Raw genomic sequence first — 23,618 nt, forward strand, 5'->3', positions numbered from 1 at the left:
CCATGTTGGGTGTATTCTTTGACATGCCAGAGCCTTCTAGCTGGCCTAGCCACCTATGTCAGAATTTTTCAACACAAAAAATTTTTGGTGGCTTAGTGGTTAGCACGTTCGCCTCACACTTCCAGGGTCCGGGGTTCGATTCCCGCCGGGGCCATGTGTGTGCAGAGTTTGCATGTTCTCCCCATGCTGCGGGGGTTTCCTCCGGGTACTCCGGTTTCCTCCCCCAGTCCAAAGACATGCATGGTAGGCTGATTGGCGTGTCTAAAGTGTCCATAGTGTATGAATGGGTGTGTGAGTGTGTATGTGCTGGCACCCTGTCCAGGGTGATGGACTGGCACCCTGTCCAGGGTGTACCCCTCCTTGTGCCCGATGCTCCCTGGGATTGGCCCCAGGTTCCCCCGCGACCCTGAAGAAGGAGTAAGCGGTAGAAGATGGATGGATGGATGGAAATCACACTGGCATGATCAGAGCACATAACAGTTAACTGACATATAACCAACTAGCTCATAACCTTTCTTTTGTGTGAAGTTTAGATTTTCAAGTAGTGCTTTAGATTTATTTGTTTCAATTTTTACTTAGCTCTGTTGATTTATTATTTTTTTTACTCACAATGGCTGTAGGAGAGGTAAGAAATTGTTTTGGTGGCAGATTTACTGGCAAAGCCTTTTTCAAGAAGGACCTTTCAAGAAAAGCGGGAGATTGTGCAGAAGGGTCGATCAACCCCCAGGTAGCGGGCCTGTCCCAGTCAGGCAAAGGATTTGTGTGCACTTCCAATTGACCAATTAAGAAAGGTACACCTGGATTACAGCATCCAAGAAACATTGCATATTGTATTGCTGGGAATGCTTGTTATTTGCAACTGACCGATATGGTGTTTGGAGCCATACTGGGTTTGCAAACTGGAATTGCCTAACCAAGACCGCAATAAGACACCAAAACATGGCAGGAGACTTGCATGCAATGATGTTTTAGAAAACATTCTGAGACATCCAAGTAGATCTCACTGAACAAATCTGAAGGGAACCAGAGCTCCACAATGAAAAAGTCAAGAGAAATAGGGAAATACTGAAAAGATTGATTGTGTCATCTTTCTGGGTAATCAAAAGCTTTCATTTATGGGACACAATGAAAGCAAGGAGTCCACAGATAGGAACATAGAGATGTCAAACTTTCTGGCTAAGCATGACAAAGACTTGCATTACCACATTTCCACTAACAAAGTGTTTAGAGGGACTTCAGGCAAAATACAAAATGACCTGGTTAGTGCTATAGTTGAACTGATGGGAGAGGAGATCAAGAGGGAGATCAAAAAAGCACGTTTTGTTGCAGTTATTGTGTATGAAACTACAAATGTGAGTACTGCAGCCCAGCTAGCACTGGCTCCCGTTATGTGACAGACACTGGTGTCAAGGAGAGGCTTGTCAGATTTGACAATTTATTGAGTGGCAAGCGGGCTGATGACATTGCTGCTCTCATTATCTGATTCCTGGAGGAATACGAATGCCTGGATAAATTTGTGCCAAAGTGCTTTGATGGCGCTGCTGTCATGGCATCTGGACTTAATGGGGTGCAGGCTAAAGTTAAGGTGAGGTCTCCTATGAATTTATTCATACATTGCTATGCAAATCGACTTTAACATTGAATTTATACTTAATGGAGTTGAAGGTGTGATAAATGTTGGGGTGTACTCAATTTTCCATGTGAATGGTCTGTTTTTTTGTTATTGTTGTTATTTTTTGTTATTATGTTTTTAAATTGTGAAAATTACTATAAAATGTCAATTGTATGTGTCATTTGATAGTCTATCACCTTTATTAAAAGGCACTGTTTGAAAGACTTTGCTTGTCCAAATATGTAAAAAAAAAAAGAAAAAAAAAGAAAGAAAAAAAAAAGAAACAATAAAAAAAAAAATATATATATATATATATATATATATATATATATATATATATATATATATATATATATATATATATATATATTAAAAAAATCCATGGGCTGTATTTATTTTTTCACATGATTGTATGTAGGTCTTAACTGTCATTTGATCAATATTATTTTGTAATTTTAGAATATTATTTTTTTTTAATGTAGAATAAGACAGCAGATTTTAGAAGAGAACATGTTTTATTTAGATTTACTGTGTAAATAAACAGGTTACCTAGTTTACTCTGTAATCAGTTTTGCAGGAATACATACTCATGCATAACATTAAACTAATTTCATGATGAAATGCATCCTATATGGAATAACGGTTGTATTGCTTGCCTCTAGCACTAGCTGCATGGCACCCAAAAAAAATCCTTCCAGCTTTACATGCTTGGACTTCTAATAATACACTGCCTGAGAAAATATAACACATTATAAAATACATCTTGCAATCTACCAGGGTGTTTGTAAACAATAAAAAGAAAAGCACAGACAAAATTTTAACAAGAAAGATACAAAATGAATACAAGAATGAGAACGTGAACTCCCATGTGATTATTAAATAGAGACCATTCAAACATTAGTATGCATCCACATTATAGCACCGGTGAAGAGCTCAGTTGTGCTCACTATGACTCCATTAACTGCCATCATATACACAAGAGCTGGGGAAGGCCAGAAAGCAACATAGCTGTTTTGATCAGTGACAGTGTGTTTTTTTTATTCTGACAACATGAAAACATTTGTGAAATGCTGATTTTCTTTGAAGTACAAAGCACATTCCTAAAATAGCTCATTTCTGTCTAGTGATGTCTATAAAACTCCATAAGTTCAAGTGCACAGACAGCTGGTAGCAAGAAATGAATGATGAAAGGCAGATGTGGAAGTTATTTTGACTCACATCTATGCCAATAAAAATAATTAATAATATATAGTATTAATAATAATGAGCAAGAGCTAAATCTTCTGTCAGCTGAGGCATCTGTTTACGGCTATGCACAGACAGACCAGCCCATCCTCCATTCATATGGTGCCATTTCTTTTGTTATGATTCATTGATTGATTAATGATTCGTTTTATTTGTCTTAATTTATAGGTTTGTGCTGGCCTTCTTTCTTGTTTCATATTCACTTTCAACAGAAAGTGAGTGTTTTAATAAAAGAAGCAGTTCAAGCCAGAGGGAGGGTGTCCTCAAAGGGTCTTGAGTGGGGCTGTCCAGATTGGGTGTTGCAGAATGCAAAGTAATGTTCAGTGTGGGCAGCGGTAATGGTCAGCTTGTATCTTCTGGTGCTGTACCACTCTTTCCAGTCTGCCATGGGATAATTCCCAGATCTGTTTGCTTGGCTTGATCCACTCATCCATAGCAAGAAAGTTTGAGATTTCTCCAGACCAGGGGAAGAATGGTGGCTGGAATCTCAGGACACACACAGGGATTCACACTTTGGCTGCCCATGTGACTGAGGGTGATAACCTGAAGATAGACTTTATATATAGTTTTTGGCAAAATCCCTGCCAGACCTGGGATGTGAACTGAACCCCTTGACCTGATAGTATGTCTTCAGGGAGATACTATCATACTACTTCATATTGCACATTCCTTAACGTACTGTTCTAAAAATAAAAAAAAAAATAGGGAAAAAATAGGGCCCATCTGGCTTGTTGGCTGGCTGAGTCACTTGGGGGTCTTGACGTACTCATGGTTCTTGTGATCTGTAATGATTATAAAAGGGTACTTGGAGCCTGCCAGCCAGTGCCTCCACTCCTCTAGAGCCGCTTTGATGGTGAGCAATTCACGATGTCCCTCATCATAATTTCTTTTTGCAGTGTAGCTTCCTAGAAAAGATGACACAGCGATGCATATTTTGGGGGCTACCTTGTTTTTGGGAGAGGACTGCCAGAATCCCATGGCCAGAGGCATCTACCCCAACTATCAATTGCAGGTCTGGGTAATGTAGGACAGGGACAGTGGTGACTTATATGCTTTATGGGCCTCACAATTCCATGTTAGTTCCTTGGATTTTCCCTTCACAAGGAATGTCAGAGGAGCAGCCACCACACTATACCATCTGATGAAATGTCTGTAGAGGTCCTTGAACCCCAGGAAACATTGCATCTCCTTTGTTGCTTTTGTTGGTGGATGGGAGCGGATGGTGTCCACCTTGCCCTGGTCCATCTCTACTCCTTTCTCATACTGGATGCAACTTAGGAACTTCACAGATGTTTTGTGAAACTCACGATTTTCCAACTTGACATACAGATTTTTTTCAAACATCTTGGTTAGTATGGCCCACATCAGAGTGATGTGGTCCACCTCTGTTTTTGAGTAAATCAAGATATCATGTATGTAAATGTAGATCCCCAGTGTGTGAAGGTGTGGAGGAAGACTCGAGAGACAGGTAGAATCTTAACTGAGCCGGAGGCTTACCTTTATTTAGAGCATGCTTTTCAGCGTACTTTCAAATTCAACAGAAAACAACTGTCTCTCTCTTGCTCATGGGTTACAGGAGCCCTTGAAGGCACAAAAAGACACACAGCTTGGGCTAATATGACATCACACATTACCAGCCAGTTTGCCTTGCATCCTCTCCATCCACAGCTGACACTCAAGCACACCCCCACCACCACAGTAAGTGATGACACAGACATGCAGGACTTTATAATTTTGCCCTTCTTATCAGCTCAATGGAGGATGGAACATGGGGTAATGTGTACCTGAATTTGACCATCACAGCATTGAGACCTTGATAATCAATGCAGGGCTGAAGCCTGTCCTTTTGCTCCACAAATAAGAAGCCTATGGCAGCAGGAGACATGGATAAGTGGATCTGGCCATTTGCTAGGGCTTCTATAATGTAATCTTCCTTGGTGTGGGTTTCAGGAAGAGACAGTTGGTAGTCTCTTCCTCTTGGGGGTGTAGCGCCTAGCAGGAGGTCAATGGCACAGTCCCAAGGTTGATGTGGTGGTAACTTTGCCACTTGAGTATTGCTAAAAACTTCAGCTAGCTCTCTACACCACAGGACCACATTTCCCTGGGTGGCTGGACTTTCTGTGTGTGTGGAGAGACATGAAATAGACCAGCAGTGGATAAAACAGGATTCACCCCAGGTCATGAGCTCACCTTGTCTCCAGGAAATTACAAAATCATGAGTGGACAGCCAGGGAGGCCCCAGGACAATGGAGTGGTAACAAGATTGTGTCATCATGAAGGAAAGAATCACAAAATTCCAATGTACTTTTGGAGGGGGAACAGTCAATTTTTACTGAAACTTAGAGGTGTTCCTTTAACGTGTATCTAATGTGTTTCATGCCCCCCCCCCGTCTTTCTCTCTCTCAGGACCCACTCCCCAAGCCCCTCAGGACCGCTCCTCCTTTGTCTGCTTGGTTTTTATGACCATTCTCAGATCGGGCCTATTAGTAGTCTGCGACTGTGGCCGCCCAGTTCCCCTGGCTTTCTGCGGTGGGAGGCAGGCCGCCATACTCGCCTTCTGTGCCTCCTTCGCACTAGCGCTGAATGCCACCGCATGTTGAGCTCACTCAGCAGGTCTGCTTGGTAGGCCTGTAACATTGTATGCAGTGACCCACAAGCAAGACCCACTGCCTCACAGGCCTTGACCACGATTGCCGAGGTGGCCTTACATGGCTTGGATGGCAAAGCCGGCTCCCCAAAATTACCTGCCTTCAATGGAGAGAGGTAACTCTCCTCCACCTTCAGCATAGCTAAATAGTCGTGCCATTCATTGCCCACAATGGCCGAATAATCCTACATTGCAGGGTTACAAATGCGGATTATGTATAGTTTTCCCCAGAAGCATGATATTTCGTCATGCACTTATGGGAAAAAAGAAGAGTTTTCTGCTGTGTTTTAGGAGATTTATTTTAACTGCGAAGAAAAAAGCTCATCCAGCCTTATAAATCACTTCCAGCAGCTTTTTATATAATTGAGAGCTGCTCTCAGTTTCTGGCACACCCTTCTGGCTCCTCAGAGTAAGAGAGGAATTTTTTTTTTGGTAGTGGAGCTGCGCAATTGTAAGGCGTTCACAAAGCACACAGTCAGACCTCTCGGGGGCTGCCCTGGCATACTCCAACCCTAGACACTTCACACAGAAAGTGCGTGTGTCCCTCCCATGATGAAACGGAAGCAAGGCGTAACACACTTCCTGAATTCTCTCTCACTTATACACTTCTCTCTCTCCCTCTTTTTAAAGGGACAGAAAGTTTCTTCTTTATTTTTTTTAAAAGATAGAGAGAAAATTATAGTTTTTTTGCTAGCATTACACAAACGACCGACATGCAGTCTCGCTGAAGATATTAAGGCTAATAGCGTGGTTCACAGGTGCCATTTTTATATCACACGACACACGCTTAATTGCCACTTCACCTGATCATGGCAGGCCTATAAATAGGCATGATGTTACACATGTTTCAGATACTGGTCACACACGAGGGTGCTTCCCACAGTGTAAAGCTCACGCAACGTCTTGTTGTCTTTGAAAGGGAACTCCTTGCTATGATATAAGGAAACCTTCAAAGGAACCAGACTCAAAAGGGAACCCATCCTCATCTGGGTGACACCGGATTGTGTGATTATAATTAATTTATTTTCTGTAACTGTATATTATATAATCAAAAAGAACAATTGTGTAAACAGGAATTTATGAACTTATGGGCATCTTATGAGTGTGAACATCAGATTAATTTCTAAATTCATTATAGTTTCAACTTAAAAGTCTTGGAGTCTTAAAGTGTTGAAGTGAGTAATTGTGGTGGCTGTGGCTCAGGTGCTAGAGCGGGTTGTCCACTAATCTTAGGGTTGGTGGTTTAATTCCCGGCCCACGTGACTCCACATACTAAAGTGTCCTTGGGCAAGACACTGAATACCAAGTTGCTCCTGATGGCAAGTTAGCACGTTGCATGGCATCTCTGTTACCATTGGTGTGTGTGTGTGTGTGTGTGTGTGTGAATGGGTGAATGAGACACAGTGTAATGTGCTTTGGATAAAGTGCAGCCCATTACCTGTTCAGTGATGGAGGCGTGAGTGCAAAACTGTTCTTAGCAATTGCAGTCCTAAGGCTATCCAAGAAAGAACTGCCATAGCTATCTTTATGGTTTCTATGTGGTACCATCCACAGTAATCTCATAGGGATCTTTAGGCTGTTGGCCATGTTGGCCATCCTTAGCAGCAATGAGTGATATTCAGGTAATGAGAACTCCAAGACTTGGCTGATCCATCAGGATGGATCAGCCAAGTCTGGAGAGCAGGAGTCAGGATCACTGGTATCTCAGGAGTAGCATGTGTAGCTCAAGACAGAAAGAGAGAGAGAGAGAAAGAGAGAGAGAGAGAGGGAGGGAGGGAGGGAGGGAGGGAGGGGGAAGAAATATAATAATAATAATAATAAGAAGAAGAAGAACATGGCAACCTGTGCTTTCTGGGATGGTGAGAGATGGTCTTCAAGGCAGCAGTAGATTTTACTGATAGCTGGCCTCAAGAGCATTCTAGGATCTCCCACTGCTTCCACATTTTTTCCCACTGCTTCCACAAGTCAGCAACATTTTAGGTATATTGTTTTACAGAATAATATGAAGACAACATTTTGGTATATGGCATTTGGGATGCTAATAGTACTAGAACCATTGCTTGTGCATGCTAAAATTCATATATCTAGCACCTTTTTGGAACTGAACATTATACTTTTTAAAATTGTACATTTTTGTCAGTTTACAATTTCAGTAATTCAAATACCAATTCAATATTGACTTATATTTATAACAAAATCTGCTGCTTATTTGTGATTAAAAACAGGGGTTTTGCACACACAGCACAAAACAAGATACAAGAAAGAAAATATACAGTTGAGGTCATAAGTTTACATACGCCTTGCAGAATCTGCAAATAGTAAATCTTTTTTTTTTTTTTTTTTTTTTTTTTTTTAAATAAGAAGGATCATAAAAATATATGTAGTTTTTTATTTAGTACTGCCCTAAATTACATAACAGGTGTTTACATAGTGCATAAGACACAATAATAACTGAATTTACACAAATTAACCAGTTCAAAAGTTTACATGTGCTCGATTCTGTGTGTTGTTATCTGATCAACAACTGTGTGTATGTTTTGTGATAGTTGTTCATGAGTCCCTTGTTTGTCCTGAGCAGTTAAACTGCCCACTCTTCTTCAGAAAAATCCACCTGCACATTATTTGCTTTTCCAGTATCTTCTGCATATTTGACCCCTTTCCAATAGTAGCAATATGATGTTGAAATGAGCTTTTCACACTGAGGACAATTGGGGAACTCGTTCACAATTATTACAAAAGGTTTAAATATTTGCTGATGCTCAAGAAGGCAACACACTACATTAAGAGCTGGGGGATGTAAACTTTTCAACAGGATGAAAAGTAAAAAAAAATGTAAAGATTTTTTTTCATTAAGTATTGCCCTATGTAGAAGCTACATAAGATATTTACATGTTTCCCAGAAGACAAAATAATGACAATTTAAACCAGTGGTTCTTAAACTTTTTTAAGAGGCCCCCCTTGTGTAGCATGCCTCCTTTTATACCTCAAGGGTCGTCAAAATTTATTTTTTTCCACACTAGGCTCTTCTGTATTAACGTTCTCAGCTAAGATACTATGTCCTCTATGTAAAAACATATTAATTTTAAATAGCCTTAGGTTTTATCAGTGTGTGGCTAACAGGTAACATACAGGTAACATTAAAAAAAAAATGTTCTAGAATGGGCGCACGGTGGCTTAGTGGTTAGCACGTTTGCCTCACACCTCCAGGGTTGGGGGTGTGTGAAGTTTGCATGTTCTGTGGGGCTTTCCTCCTGGTACTCTGGTTTCCTCCCCCAGTCCAAATACATGCATTGTAGGCTGATTGGCATGTCTAAAGTGTCTGTGTATGAATGGGCATGTGAATGTGCATGTGAGTGTGCCCTGCAATGGATTGGTACCCCGCCTTGTGCCCCATGCACCCTGGGATTGGTTCCAGGTTCCACACAACCCAGTTGGATAAACGGTATAGAAAATGGGTGGATGGACGGATAGATATTCTAGAATTTCTATGCAGCCCCCCTTTCATCTGGCAGACTCCAGTTTGAGAACCACTGGTTTAAAACCATCAACCATGTTCAAAATTTGAGATTTGTCAGTCCTTTTTACCAAAAATTGTACCAACACATTATGTATTAAAAGCTTCAGCAAATTCTAAAATCTTGGTGCAATTGGTTTAGTTGATATGGATGACCCAGGTAGAAATGATTGACTCTCTTGTACCGTTGGATAAATTGTCTTCTAATCTCATCTAAAGTATTTTTATCTCGTGTGAAATAAGCACTTATATAATGTTCTGTTCCTTTCAGGCAAGGCCTTCGCTCCAGAGTTCTACTATGACACATATAGTGCACTCTGGCAGAACAAGCCCAGAGTGTATGGTTTTAAACTCCAATGGACACAGATGAACCCCAACGCAGTGGACCGCATCATGGCCTACCGGCTTGGTATCAAACAGGTTAATCAATAATCTCTCTCTACTCCTTATTGACATAGCTACACACACAGCAAATAATTTATCAAACACTGTCACATATTTTTCTTCAAAAATACACAATCTTTGCATATATTTATTCAATTTATCTCTGTTACAAAGTGAGATCTGAGACAGATGCAGATGCATTTTATTTGAAGTGCAGGCAGACAAATCCAAGCATGAATCAAAATCGTGACAGAGAAACAGGCAGAGGTCAGGTGATCGACAAACAATGATCAAGGAAGTACAAAATACAGCAAACAGGAGACAGAACTAGATCAAAAACCAGAATACAGCAACACATAATGAAAAAGACAGGCGATTACACACGGCACAACACTTCGCTCAAAGACACATGAGGGTTTAAATACACACACTGAAAACAGGTGAGAGTAATCAGGAAACACAAGGGAGACAACCAATGACATGACATGACAAGACATGAATCAAAACAAAACACACCTGTGGCAAAGTAAATAAACACATGACAATACAGAAGCGTGCACCATAGCGCTGTGGGCTGTTACACATTCTGAGCACTTCTGCACGCAGTACTCAGCACGAGGGGTAAATTCCCGACAGTCTTCATATTTTTGTTCCAGTTTTGCTTAGTAATGCTGTATTTTAACATTGACTCAGTTAATGCAGTCTTCTATATGTGTTAGTCATTACTGTTTTTATTTTTAACTGTAATTTCACAAAATTGTGTTAATCTCTCTTTTTTTAATGAATGTAGTAATTTGTGTTGGACACACATTTGGACTATCGTGTAACTTTTAGTTCTGTTTAGGTACAGGTAGTTGAACTAACACAGACAGTGTGTTTATTTGCTTTAATGTGATAACTATACTAATTTTCTTAGTTAAAAGAAGTCATGTATTTTGCTGGAAGCTAAACATTTATTTATTATATAGACTGATTAAAAAGAGGCCACTGTTATGTGTGATCCTGCAGACCAAACTTTTGAACAACAATAATCCTTGTACAGATTTTCATAAGAGTGAATAACTGTTAAGATTCCTCTGAGCCAGAAATGGTTGACTTCTGTTCACGTCAATAAAATAGACTTTTTTGTTCCGTGGAGCTAATATTTGTGGAAGAGCTTAACTTTTAGTTTTCCTGTGCTGCAGTGTCATGCTTCTAAGCAGTGTTTCTTACCATTTCATGTCATGGTGCTCTATCACAGTGATCTGTCACTTTCTTGTTCACAATTTCACAGCTCAGCTGGAGAAAAAGGCCACAGTAGTTTATAATGACATCATATGGTATGATTAATTTCTTGTCAAGTTTGTCACTGCTAGAGGCCATTGAACACTAGTGCGCAAAGTCACTAACAAGTTAGTGCAAACTGTAGTTTGAGCAATGTTGCAGGAGGTAAAGCAGAACAGAGATGAACTACCAATCATTTCAGGTATACACATACATACATACATACATACATACATACATACATACATACAAAAACAATTACAGTGAATATAAAAGGCTTCTCACACCCATGTTAAAATGGCAGATTTTTGTGATTAAGTTAAAACCAATTCCAACAATGGAATGGCTTAACAAAAGAAGTAAAATTTTTTAATGACATAGCCAGAGTCCAGACCTGAATCCAACTAAAGATCTTTAGGGTGACCTGAAGCGGACTGTGTACAGGAGATGCCCTCACAATTTGATGGATCTAGAATGTTTTTTGTAAGAAAGCATGGGAAAATATTAAGTCAAGATGTGCCATGCTGAAAGACTCTTACCCAAGATTGTATGTATTACCCATGTAATATAAAACAATTAAAATTACCCATGTACAAAAGGTTCTTCAACAATGTATTAGTTTAGGGGTGTGCACACTTATGCAACTAGGCTATTGTAAGTTTTTTTTTTTTCCCCTAAAATGTTACTGATTGTTTTTCACTTATTTTTTATATGTTGTAATTTCAAATTGAGGATGGAAAATGTTCCGACATGATTTATCTTAATCTTAATAATTTATCTTATCATATTTTTTTACATCACAAAAACCTGCCATTTTAACAGAGGTGTGTAGATGTTTTATATACAGTGTATGGAGAGTTTCTCCTTAAATACTTGTCAGAAATATTTCAATTTATGAACAATATGGCCCCCACCTACCAATTAATTCTAATAGGGTGCAGGCTAATCCATTCAAACAACTATAACCCATGAGTATTTGCATGGACTAGAACGAAACTTGACAGGTCCCTTCAGGACAAGATCCTGAAGAGGTCCTCCAAGTTTTAGTCATGGTCCTGAATAGGAGCAGAGCTAAGTTCAGAAAACCTAGAACTCAGAAGTCCAATTGAGCTGAAATTTGGTATTCTGCATTGTTAATAATGCATTAACAATGTTAATTGGGCATTGTTAATAATGACCTGGTCATGTGGCCATGTTACAAAACATAGCCACTGTCAGCCAATCAGCTTTTAGTAGCCATTTGATAGGGTTAACAATGACTACGTTTACATGGACAGCAATAATCTAATTATTGACCTAAATCTAAGTAAGGTAATAATGTGATCAAGGTGTTTACTTGAGTCGCTTTTAGAATACTCCTGTCATGTTCCCGTTTTACATGTTATAGAACATAATTAGATTAAGAGCCCGCGTCATTACGTCACCGCACCACGCCGTCCGACGTCCATCCAGAATTTCACGTATCAACATACAGTTCGTCTTCGTTATGGTACCGTATATAGTTTTGGGTGTTTTTATTTATTTTTTTACGAACGCTTTAAGTGCAGTTAATTATTTGTCATGCTATACATGCTAACAGACAACTGCTTGAAGCCGTGGGTGTGTCCCAATCGCGTAGTTACCGTCTATATAGTAGCAGAGATACATGTATTTTTCCCCACTACAGGCCTATAGTAGGAAAGTATGCGATTTGGGACGCAGGCGAACTCTCTTCTTCGCAGTAAAACGTAAAACTGCCGTGTGTGATCGTGTCCTGTCGCAAAATGCGGTGAAAACTCCCACAAGACGTTCATAATGTGATTAAGGTGTTTACATGTCACTACTACACGTCCATAATGCGACTAAAAGAGGAGTACTCCACCTGTCTAAATTCGATTAGAGCTTAATTCGATTATGACCTTAATTAGATTAAGGTAAGTAAAAATTGCTGTTTACATGGTAGTTTCTTAATTAGAGTATGGTCTTAATCGGCTTAAAAGTGGATTGTTGTTGTCTATGTAAACACAGTTAATGAGCATTTGCCATGAAAGTTGAATGGTAGGTCCTTCTAGTCATCCACAGAAATATGCATTGTCACTCAAGTTGGCCACTGGGGTGGTGGGGGGGATGGGGCTTTGTTGAAAAGCAGGCATATCTTTTGGAAAACAAGGTGTACAGTAGAGGACTGCATTGGGATTGGGATCCCGCGGGTCCCGCGAGACCCAACGCAAATTTCGTGGGAGCGGGCGATTTTACCTTTGATGTGGGTAGGAGTGGGCGGTCAAAAAATATATCGCGGGTCTCGGGATTTGGCGTGTAACAAAAATGGAGTCAACAAATGAAGTTCAGAAGAAAATTAAAGCGGCTATTTACTTCACAAAAACAAAGCAAGACAATACCAACATTTAGAAACAATTTTCAGTTGTTACTGAAACAAATGGAAAAGAATTTTACTTTGTAATTTGCAATAAATGTGCAAAAGTATTGCACAGAGTGCATCCTGTGTTTCAGTGCCAAAGCCTGTTGATGCTGAAATAATAGAATATCTCAGCACCTGACTCTCTGAAAACCCAGATCCAGACAGTGGGTTTGAATGGTGGAAGTTCAACAGAGAGCATTTTCCAGCACTCTCAAAACTTGCATGTTTCATTTTGAGTATCCCTGCATCTAATGTGCCATCAGAGAGGAATTTAGTGTGCAGGCGGATCTTGGATGAGAAACGCACAAGCCTGGGACCGCAGTCGATCAATAACATTCTCTTCCTCCATACCAGTCTGGAGTAGGTTAGGCCAAGTGATTTCATAAGTTCATTCATTCATTAAGTAGCCTATGTTTTATAATATTATTTATTTTATTTTTGCTATATATGTTAATTAGCTAGCTACATAAACACCTGATATCTCTGAGATTTTTATTTCCTATTTATTGTATTTTTTATTTTATTTGTTTTACATTTAATTTGTTTAATATTTATGTATTTTATAAATAATTAAATTAAATATTGTGCCTTGTTGGGTTACCAGAGTTTAACTATTATTGTTAGGTGTGTGTGTTCTTACGCATATGTTTTTAGGTTCTGCTAGTTATGATTGTTTTAAAAGTTGATAAGAGTTTTATAAGGCTAAAAAAAAATGGGCCAATGTGTTTGTCATGTGTGGTGCCTGTGCTTTTTACTTATGGTCAGTTTAATTATACACAATGTTTTATGTCTGTTATTCTGCACGTTTAGCATAGCCCTAACGCTTGTGTAAATTTTTCACAATATCTACAAGCTGTGACAAAATATTTGCGGGTATGGGCGGAAGTGGATACAAACATTGCGGGTGCAGTCGGGAGTGGAACACACGTTTCGGGAACGGGCAGTAATGGTCAGAAATTCAGTGGGAGCGGGCGAGAGCGGGATTAAGAAAACAGTCCCGTGCAGGGCTCTAGTGTACAGTGAAAATTCCTCTTCCCCATAATTTGTTTGCACAAACTCTAGCATAGTATGCTAAACCTACTTTTGTGAACTAGTCCTGGGATTTTTGGCCAACCTTTACATAATTGTTGTTAATCTACTTAGAACTGTGTGAATCTCAATAATTATCAACAAAAATGTTAACATTTGAAAACAATATGGCTGCCATATGCCAATAAATTCTAAGGAGGTGGAGCTGGTTCAGTCAAACAGCTATAATTAATGATTGGCAATATGTATTTAAACCAAACATGAAATTCATATTCAGTACAAGGTTCTGAGAATGTCTGCTCTGGTTGGGGTGCAATCAGGGCCGTTTCTGGTCATTTCGGCACTCTAGGCGAGATTCCTACTGCCCCAACCACCCCACCCCCCCACCCCCCCCCCCACCCCCCCCGATTTTTCTGCATCATAAATATAAAACTCTACAGCATAAATGAACAGATTCTCATCCACATGACACACCCATATCACAAAGCCTGTCTGTCTGTAACTGTAATTAGTTATACATTTACAGCAACCGAAAAATATTGAAATTATTCATGTACAAAAACTTTGATACTTTTTTACGTTCCAGACTGCAGTTGTTTGGCAGGTCTGTACTGGTTGTCATAGTAACAACACCATCTTCAATATACACTAAACATTAATTTCTGATCACTGTCTTTCTGATATAATTTTTAAAAATCCATCTTTATTATGCTAATATTCCACTGTTTAAATGTGTTTGAACACATGGAGAATTCTTGCTAGGACAGCGTGTCATTTGTGAATGTGTTGTGCTCATCATGATGCAGCGCTAATTGGCGCTAATAGGTGGCAAAACAGGTCTTTACCGTCCATAGACTACCAGTCAAATACTTTTATATTTCTCTTTCTTTTTCTCATCCTCTTTTTTCTTTTTACGATACTGAGCCCCTGATGGCTTTGAGCTTTTCACAATGAAAGACCAGTCAAGCACGGATGCTCGCCACCCTATACATCTCTATCTCTCTTCCTAATAGCGCACCCACTATCACCAGGGATACCAGATAAATAATCGCATACAATTGACGGAAGTTTATTGTGGACACGTGCGTTTGTTTTGTTTCTGTTCCGGAGCATTCTGTCACGTCACGAGACGTAAGGGAGTAGAGTACGGAAGCAGGTAAAGACGTATTTATTTAAGGGCAGGGAGACAAATCCAAATCGTAATCCAAAAAAACGTAGTCAAGACAGGCAAAGGGTCGGGCGATCGGCAAACAGGCATAAACGGGGCAAAGCAGGAATCAAAGTCACGGTCACAGAAAACAGGGTCAAAACACAAAACAAGAACCATGAACTAGTACTATGGACTGGGAGCGGAAGAACCAGCGGGGACTAAATGAACTAATCTATAGTTTAAACTAACTAAATCTGTCAAGGAACATAACATTAACAACGTATCTAACTATACTATATCTACTATAATACTCTGTGAGGTGTACAGGGATGCGAGCGGTATATATCCTGAATATAATCAGCCGTATAGAACCGAATAGAACCATTTTTTGCACTCTTGTCAATGCATTTTTAGTGCACTTTTTGTTGTAGGCTACAGAGTGTTACATTCTTTCAGCAGTCAGTTACAGACCTAACATAGGCTATTCAAGGGGGGCTCAAAGATGACCACAAATATATTTTTATTTTACTCATTTATTTATTTAAAGTTATATTGTGCCTTGTTGGTAGCCTATGCCTGCTGGAATGAAAAAAAAAAATGTTCAGTGTTAAATAAATATTTTGAAATTGTAGTTTTTGTAATTGATTTTTTTCTTTGAAAAGCAAGACAAAATAGTAAAAAGCACATTTTAACTATTTAATTTATGCAATGGTGGAAAAAAATGGCAAAATAAATGGTAAAAACATGAAAAAAAACGTGTTCGGTATTCGGCCTTCGGCATTCGGCCAAGTTTTTCATCATATTCGGTTTCGGCTTCGGCCAAGAATTTTCATTTCGGTGCATCCCTACATTTGATTGGTAGGTTTGGTTCAAGACCCAGTACTATCTGATACTATCTCATTCAAACTGGCCACTGGGGGGTAATATACATGTGTCAAAACCAAGCATATCTCTTAGAAAATAAGTAAAGTAAAATTATTTTTTAGATTAATGTTTTTGCTCCCATTTGCACAATTTTATAGTGATTTCATGTGAGCAACAGACAAATCATCTTAAATTCCCCAGGGTTACAAGGCTCCCTCTGATGTACATCAAAATTCTCCATAAATCAAGTCAGGAGATTGTTTTGGCCATGCAAGTACCTTCACTTTCAATTTCAGAAACCAAGTGTATATTATTTTGGCTGTATGTTTGGGTTTGTTGTCTTGTTGAATCATCCATCTTCTCCCTAGATTCAGTTTATTGGCCAATGACATAAGTCCTCATCTAATATGTCCCAGTACATCACTCCATTCATGTTTCCTTCAGTGAGGTTTTATGCCCCAGTACCACTTGCAGAGAATCAGCTCCATGTCTTGATGCCCCCACCTCCATACTTCACCATGGGTAAGGTATTCTTGGGTGTTCTTCATTTTTAGCAGAGGAGTTTTCTGTGGGGTGTATGAACGAAGATGATTGTTGTGTAGTTCATTGCTTATTTTTTCTGTGTATCTCTTGTTCCTGCTGCTTTCAGGTCATTCTGCAGCTCTTTTCAAGTCACTGTTGGCTTCTCTCTTACCTTCCTTATCATTAGTCTGAGAGTATGTTGTGAAATCTTTTGTGGCAACCTATCCAGGGATGATTAGTTGTGGTTCGTTGAACTTTCCAGCTGCATATTATAAAACCAATTGTATTACAAGTGTTGTTTAATACTGTTGTCCGTGAGACCTTTGCTGTTTCACCTTAACCATGATTGCTGCTTGTTGCGTGAAATCTTCCTAACCAATAGCAACATTTATAGTGATACCTGGTACAATTTTACTGATAACATTTTTGATGAATACTCTATATCATCCAGACTACCTGAAGCCAATGGAAACCTCATTTACGTTTCCAAATATAATTTCACCAAATCAGTATTGTATTAGATTGGATTGTTTCATCCATACCTCTGAAAGAGAAATTGCCACCATAATTAAAATTTTAAAAATCCACCAAAAGCCTCAATTTACCCACAGAACAATACACAACCCTGAAATATCTGAACAAAAGAAATGAAACTGTGATCAAGCCACCTGATAAAGGTTGAGCAGTTTTTGTATGGAGAAAGGACCTTTAATTCAGGGAAGCAGCGACATAACTTAAAGCTACAATCCTCCATCCAGTTCATTATCAATATTGCCATTTCAGCAGGACATCTCCCTAATTCTGCCAGAGCCTAATAGTGGATAATTCATGCTGCAACCATATTAGCCCCAAAAATACTAAAAAAAAACAAAAACAAAAAAAACAATCCTGGACATCCTGAGTCAGAATGAAGTCAGAATGAAGAATTTCTCCAAAAATTAAGGAAATGTGCAATTATTTTTACAACTGTGGATAAGAATCATAGCTTGTGCCATGCCCTGTGTTGGCACAATTAAAAGAGCAAATGCACCGACCTCTACACGTTCCAGGAAGAACGCTAATCTCTCTGCTAGGATAGAGAGAATTCATTTATTAATTCACTTATTATCCCATTAATAAAACAGTGACATTTCTACTTTAAAACTTCAAAATGCTCCAGGATTACCCTGAGGCAGCTTCCCTTTTTAAGGGTCCTCCCCTTATTTTCTACAGATGGAATAAAAACATAAAATATCTGCTTGCCAGGAATTAATTAAATAAATAGGCTAATAGAATCTGTTGCACAATTACATGCAAACATTCTAGATGTTCCACATGCAAGATGATTAATACAACTACTAAAATCAAACAAGGATTTTTTTTTATTGTCTTTCTGTTACAATCAGCTGTATTGGAGAAACCAAGATGAGACTGGCCATCAACTTTCTACCATCAAAATAAAGGATTTCTCCTTTCCAGTGACAGACACTTCAACAGCAATGGGCATAGCATTAATGACAGTTGCACACATCAAGCAATGCAGTGTGGAAACATACTCTTTTTTGCATTTATAAGCACAAAGTTAAAAGACTTGTTTGTAAATTTGAAGTGGATATATGCAGTAGAACTACACTCACTGAGCACTTTATTAGGAACACTATATTAATACTGCATCCATTTTTCTCAAAACAGTCCAATTCTTCATGGCAAGGATTCCACACGGTCCACACGGACATTCTGGTCCATGTTGTAAGGCCACTGGAGAACACTTGGTGCATTACCATGCTGGAATTAGCCATTAGAAGATGAGTAAATTGTGGCTTTGAAGGTACTCACGTGGTCAGCAAACAATATTCAAATAGGCTGTGACAATTGAAGATTGTGACTATGTGACTATGAAGATTGATTGGTATTTACGAACACAAAGTGAGCCAATAAATCATTCCCCACTCCAATAGACCACCTCCAGCCTGGAGTGTTGACACAAGGTAGGTTGGGTCCATGGATTCATGCTGTTGGCACCAAATTCTGACCCTACCATCTGTGTGCCTCAACAGAAATCGAGATTCATCAGACCAGGTTAAATTTTTCCAGTCTTCAGCTGTCCAGTTCTGATGAGCCTGTGCCCACTGTAGTCTCAGCTTTCTGTTCTTGGCTGACGGAAGTGGAACCCAACGTGGTCTTCTGCTGTTGTAGCCCATCAGCCTCAAGATTAAACATATTGGGTTTTTTTATTTATTGCACCATTCTGAGTAATCTCTAGAGACTGTTGTGTAGGAAGATCAGCAGTTACAGAAAAACTCAAACCAGTTTGTCTGGCACCAACAATCATGCCACAGTCAAAATCACTGAGATATCTTTTTTCCCCATGTTGATGGTGGATGTGAACATTACCCAATGCTGCTGGTCCACATCTGCATGATTTTATGCATTGCACTGCTGTACTGGCTGCTTAGATAATTGCATGAATGAGTAGGTGTACAGGTGTTCCTAATAAAATACATATTAAATAATAAAAATGTCCAAATATTTACTTGGCCTAACTGTAAATATCCTTAATGACATTGTTTATGCATCCTTGACTACCAGCTTTTGTTTGCAGTAGAAAAGAAAATCTTCCAAGACCAATCTAATTCAAATACAATTAAATGAGCTCATTTCAGAAAAGTCTGAATTTGTTTTTGGGAAGGTACAACTATGTTAATTTGGAATTATATTTAATACTTGCACATTGTAAATAAATATTTTGTCCTAACTTGATTAGGTTTTCATTTAGACTGTAATGGTGTTTCTCTGGTGTTTCTCTGCATTTCTCTGGAATGTTACAGCATCATCATGAGGTAACCTCAAAGCCTTCACCACCCTATGTTTTTTAAATTCCAGATTAAAAATATATGATTGTAACATGCAAAATCAGAAAACACATGCAAAATCAGGAACACTGCAAATACGCCGAAAAAACAATGGAAATGGCCTACAGAAAAAATTGGGCGCGTTACAAAAACATCTGGCTGACCGTTCAAAAAAGAAGCAGGACTGGTCATTTTAACACTGCAGTTAAGCCAGTCATTCTTCCTGAAACCACAGCTAATCGATTAATTGTGGTTTTAGGAAGAACAGATGTTGGTCCAATGTAATAGACATACATTTAATATATAGGGACGATGTACATGACGTGAAATAGTTATACTGTTAACTTTAAACTAGGTCTACCTATGGCCTATTACTGTTATAATATGGAAAACACTTACTACAAATGGGGTCCTGGGCTCCATTACGGAATACTATATCATGTATTAAGCCTTACTACATGCAGGAATAGGAAACTATGATGTAAATGTATATGTGATCTTGTGTGTGCTTGTGTCTGCATGAACATTAAGATGAATAAGTATCAATTTCTGACAGCAAAAACTTCTCTTTGGTGAAGAGAACAATTAAAACATGTTCAGAATATAAAAGATGTTTACAGAAATTATTAATAAATATTTATTTGATTTTACAAGGGCATCACAGCCTTTATTTAATTATTTCTGGTCCTATGATTCATTCTCTCTCTCTCTCTCTCTCTCTCTCTCTCTCTCTCTCTCTCTCTCTCTCTCTCTCTCTTTCTTTATAGCAAGATTTGCTGAGCGATGTCATGAATGAACAATGTTGTCATGGCAACAAAGCATTTTACCTCCAGCTGCTAACATATAGTGTATCGCAACTGCAGAATAGAAAATATTTGCCTGATATCCTTAATGGACTTCATCTTGATTGCAGGGTCAGCTTAAAAGACCACCCAAGTCCCCTCTGCACGTATTGGAACAGATTTGGACGTGACAACAATTGTGAATAGTTCACTGGCAAATGGGGTAGTTTCTTGTATATTTTAAACATGCAATTGTTAAACCACTACTTAAAAAATCGGATTTGGACCCTTCATCGTATGCCAACTACAGACATACAGTGAACTACAGAACTGGTAAAAAAAACTGTATCATCAACTGCACACTTATCTTAATACATTTAACCTTCTTGACAGTTATCAGTCTGACTTTAGACAAAGACATAGTACCGAATCTGCCCTTCTGAAGGTGGTAAACGACATTCTCCTCTCTGTTGATGTTGGATCTTGTTTGGTCCTATTAGACCTAAGCGCAGCATTCGATACCATTGATCATAGACTTCTCTTAGATCAATTACACAACTGGGTCAGCATTCAGGGTGGGCTTTGCAATGGTTTGCCTCCTATTTGAGTGACAGGAGCTTTGCAGTACATTTAGGGAACTTCTCCTTTTCTTCAGCTTCATCACACTATGGGGTTCTCTCTCCTCTGCTATTTGCTCTCTGTATGCTTCCTTTGAGCTCAATCTTTCAGCAATATAATATTTCGTATCATTGCTATGCCGATGATGCCCAATTTTATATTCCTATAAACTCCGATAGTAATGGTGCTGTTACTAGTTTATTGAACCGCTTTGAGAAAGTTAAAACTTGTATGCAGAGTAACTTTTTGCAGCTCAGTGAATCCAAAACTGAAGTTTTGATACTAGGGTCTCATAGCTCCGCTTCAGTAATTCAAGCTCAGTTAGGATCCCTATCATTTAATGTGCATGTCTCATATAAAGAACCACATGGTGGTCTTCCGCAATCATCTCCGGTTACAGCTGGTACAAAATGCTGCTGCCAAATAGACAGAGCACATCACACCATTTCTTGCCTCTCTTCACTGACTGCCGGTGAAGTTCCGTATAGATTTTAAGATTCTGTTGTTTGTCTATAAGGCCTTGGCTGGGCTTCTTCCCAAATATATCTGTCACCTCTTGTCTTCCTAATTAAAACCGAGCCAGTTGAGATCTTCTAATCTTCTTGTTTTAAATGTAAATTTAAGGGAGATCGAGCGTTTTGCAGTTGTGGCCCCTACTTCCTTGTCTAGTTTTAAATCAGCTCTAAAAATGCACTTCTATTCTTTAGCATTTAATAGTGGCTAGGGTCCTGAATTTTATCATTGACTGTTGTTTAGTGGAATTGTTGTTTTATTTGTTGAATCTGTACAGCACTTTGGAACAACATGTCCATCCATCCATCTTCTACCGCTTACTCCTTTTCAGGGTCAACCTGGAGCAGGGAGCATCGGGCACAAGGCGGGGTATACCCTGGAGAGGGTGCCAGTCCGTCACAGGGCACAATCACATACACACTCACGCACCCATTCATACACTACGGACATTTTGGACAGCCTACCATGCATGTCTTTGGACTGAGGGAGGAAACCGGAGTACCTGCAGCACGGGGAGAACATGCAAACTCCGCACACACCGCGGGAATCGAACCCACAACCCTGGCGGTGTGAGGCGAACATGCTAACCACTAAGCCACCAACATGCGCCCTGGAACAGCATTAATTAAATGTGCTTGATAAATAAATCGAATTGAGTTGCAGGCCAAGTCTTTTATTTTTGCTAAAAATGATAAATCAGAATTTCAGCTTTCATTTCCTAGATGTATTAAGCAAACTTAGAAAGAAGGTGGCTTAATACATCTAGGTAGCTTTAGTGGCAGACCACATAATTTTTAGGTGAGCAAAAATGTTGGAACAGATTGTTCCAAAATTGTGGGAATGAACAGCATAGCTATTTAGCCATGCTCAAGGTGGAGGAGGCGCTTGCGAGCTACCTCTCTCCACCGACGGCAGGTAATTACGGGGGCCAGCTTGCATCCAAGCCGTGGCATTGGTGGGCAAGCCTATGCAGTAGTAGTCTTGTTTGTGGGTCACTGCAGACAATGACAGGGTTGCAGGCCTACCAAGCAGACCTGCTGAGTGAGCTCGACATATGGCGGCATTAAAAAAAAAGGCAGTTCCTTCCCTGTTGTCTCGAGTTAACCCGGGCGTCCACGAATGGAGCCTGGGCCAGCACTAGTGTGAGGGAGACGCAGAAGGTGAGTATGGCAGCCCGCCAACCCTCGCAGACAGCCAGGGGAACCGGGAGGCCACAGTCACCGTCTGCTACTAGGTCTGATCTGAGAATGGTCATAAAGGCCAAGCAGGCAAAGAAGAGCGGTCCTGAGGGGCCGTGGAGGGATGTATCTGGGGACATGAGGTTGTTAGGGCAGGTAGCCCCCAGTGCTACTGTAGGGCCTCCCCTAGTCAGTGTTCTCTGGTCAGCGAGCTGTCACAGGGCAACGAAAATCTCATGCTTTCCCTCCAATAGAATGTGGAATAATTAACGTCACTAAAAGACCATCGGGCAGCATGCATACTACTGCCAAATGTGTCTCCATGGGTTCTGTCTACCGAAGAAAGGATTACCAGGCCCAGATTATAGCTGGGCCTGGGCCTGGATTATACCCCCCCCCCCTTTAACAGGTGTGCTCACCACAGCAGTCAGCACAGACCAGAGCCCGATGTTAGCGCAGGAAGTAAGTTCCCTTTTGGACAAAGGGGCCATAGAACATGTACCCCGTTCCCGAAGGGAGGGAGGTTTACAGCCATTATTTCCTGTTCTGCAAAAAAAGTGGGCGTATGCGGCCAATTTTAGATCCGCGTCATCTGAACCGTACTCTTCGGACATACAGGTTCAGAGGCTGACGCTCAAACTTATCGTGCCACAGATTCAGTTCGAGAACTGGTTTGTGGCGATAGATCTAAAAGGTGCATATTTCCACATAGGAATATCGCTAGCTTTATCCCCTCGCACCTTCACAGAGTGCATGGATGTCACTCTGGCTCCATTGGGACTCCAGGGCATCTGTGTACCAAACTACCTGGACGACTGGTTAATTCTAGCACGATCCAGGGAGCTGGCGGGTCAACATCGAGATGTTGTTTTCTCCCACATGAAGAGCTTGGGGCTTAGGTTGAATCTCAGAAAAGTATGCTTTCCCCGGTGCAGTGGACAACTTTTCTAGGGGTTATAGGATTCTACTACGATGAGGGTGTTTCTATCCCCAACATGCGTAGTGTCAATCCTCTCAGCACTGAGCAAGATAAAGCTGGATCTTGGGAGACTTTTGGGGTGGAGTCCA

The 23,618-nt window shown here is 39.9% G+C and overlaps 1 protein-coding gene across 2 annotated transcripts in view; it reads left to right on the plus strand.

The window, feature by feature from the left end:
• The window catches only part of mdga2a (MAM domain containing glycosylphosphatidylinositol anchor 2a), a 183,712-nt gene that overhangs the window by 128,409 nt on the left and 31,685 nt on the right, over positions 1–23,618 (plus strand). For both annotated transcript variants that reach the window (XM_017476272.3, XM_017476274.3), the window contains exon 10: positions 9,290–9,438. In XM_017476272.3, the coding sequence (XP_017331761.1) occupies positions 9,290–9,438 (149 nt within the window). The remainder of the gene's footprint in view (positions 1–9,289; positions 9,439–23,618) is intronic.

The sequence above is a fragment of the Ictalurus punctatus genome, chromosome 9 (assembly GCF_001660625.3).
Source record: "Ictalurus punctatus breed USDA103 chromosome 9, Coco_2.0, whole genome shotgun sequence".
Lineage (NCBI taxonomy): Eukaryota > Metazoa > Chordata > Actinopteri > Siluriformes > Ictaluridae > Ictalurus > Ictalurus punctatus.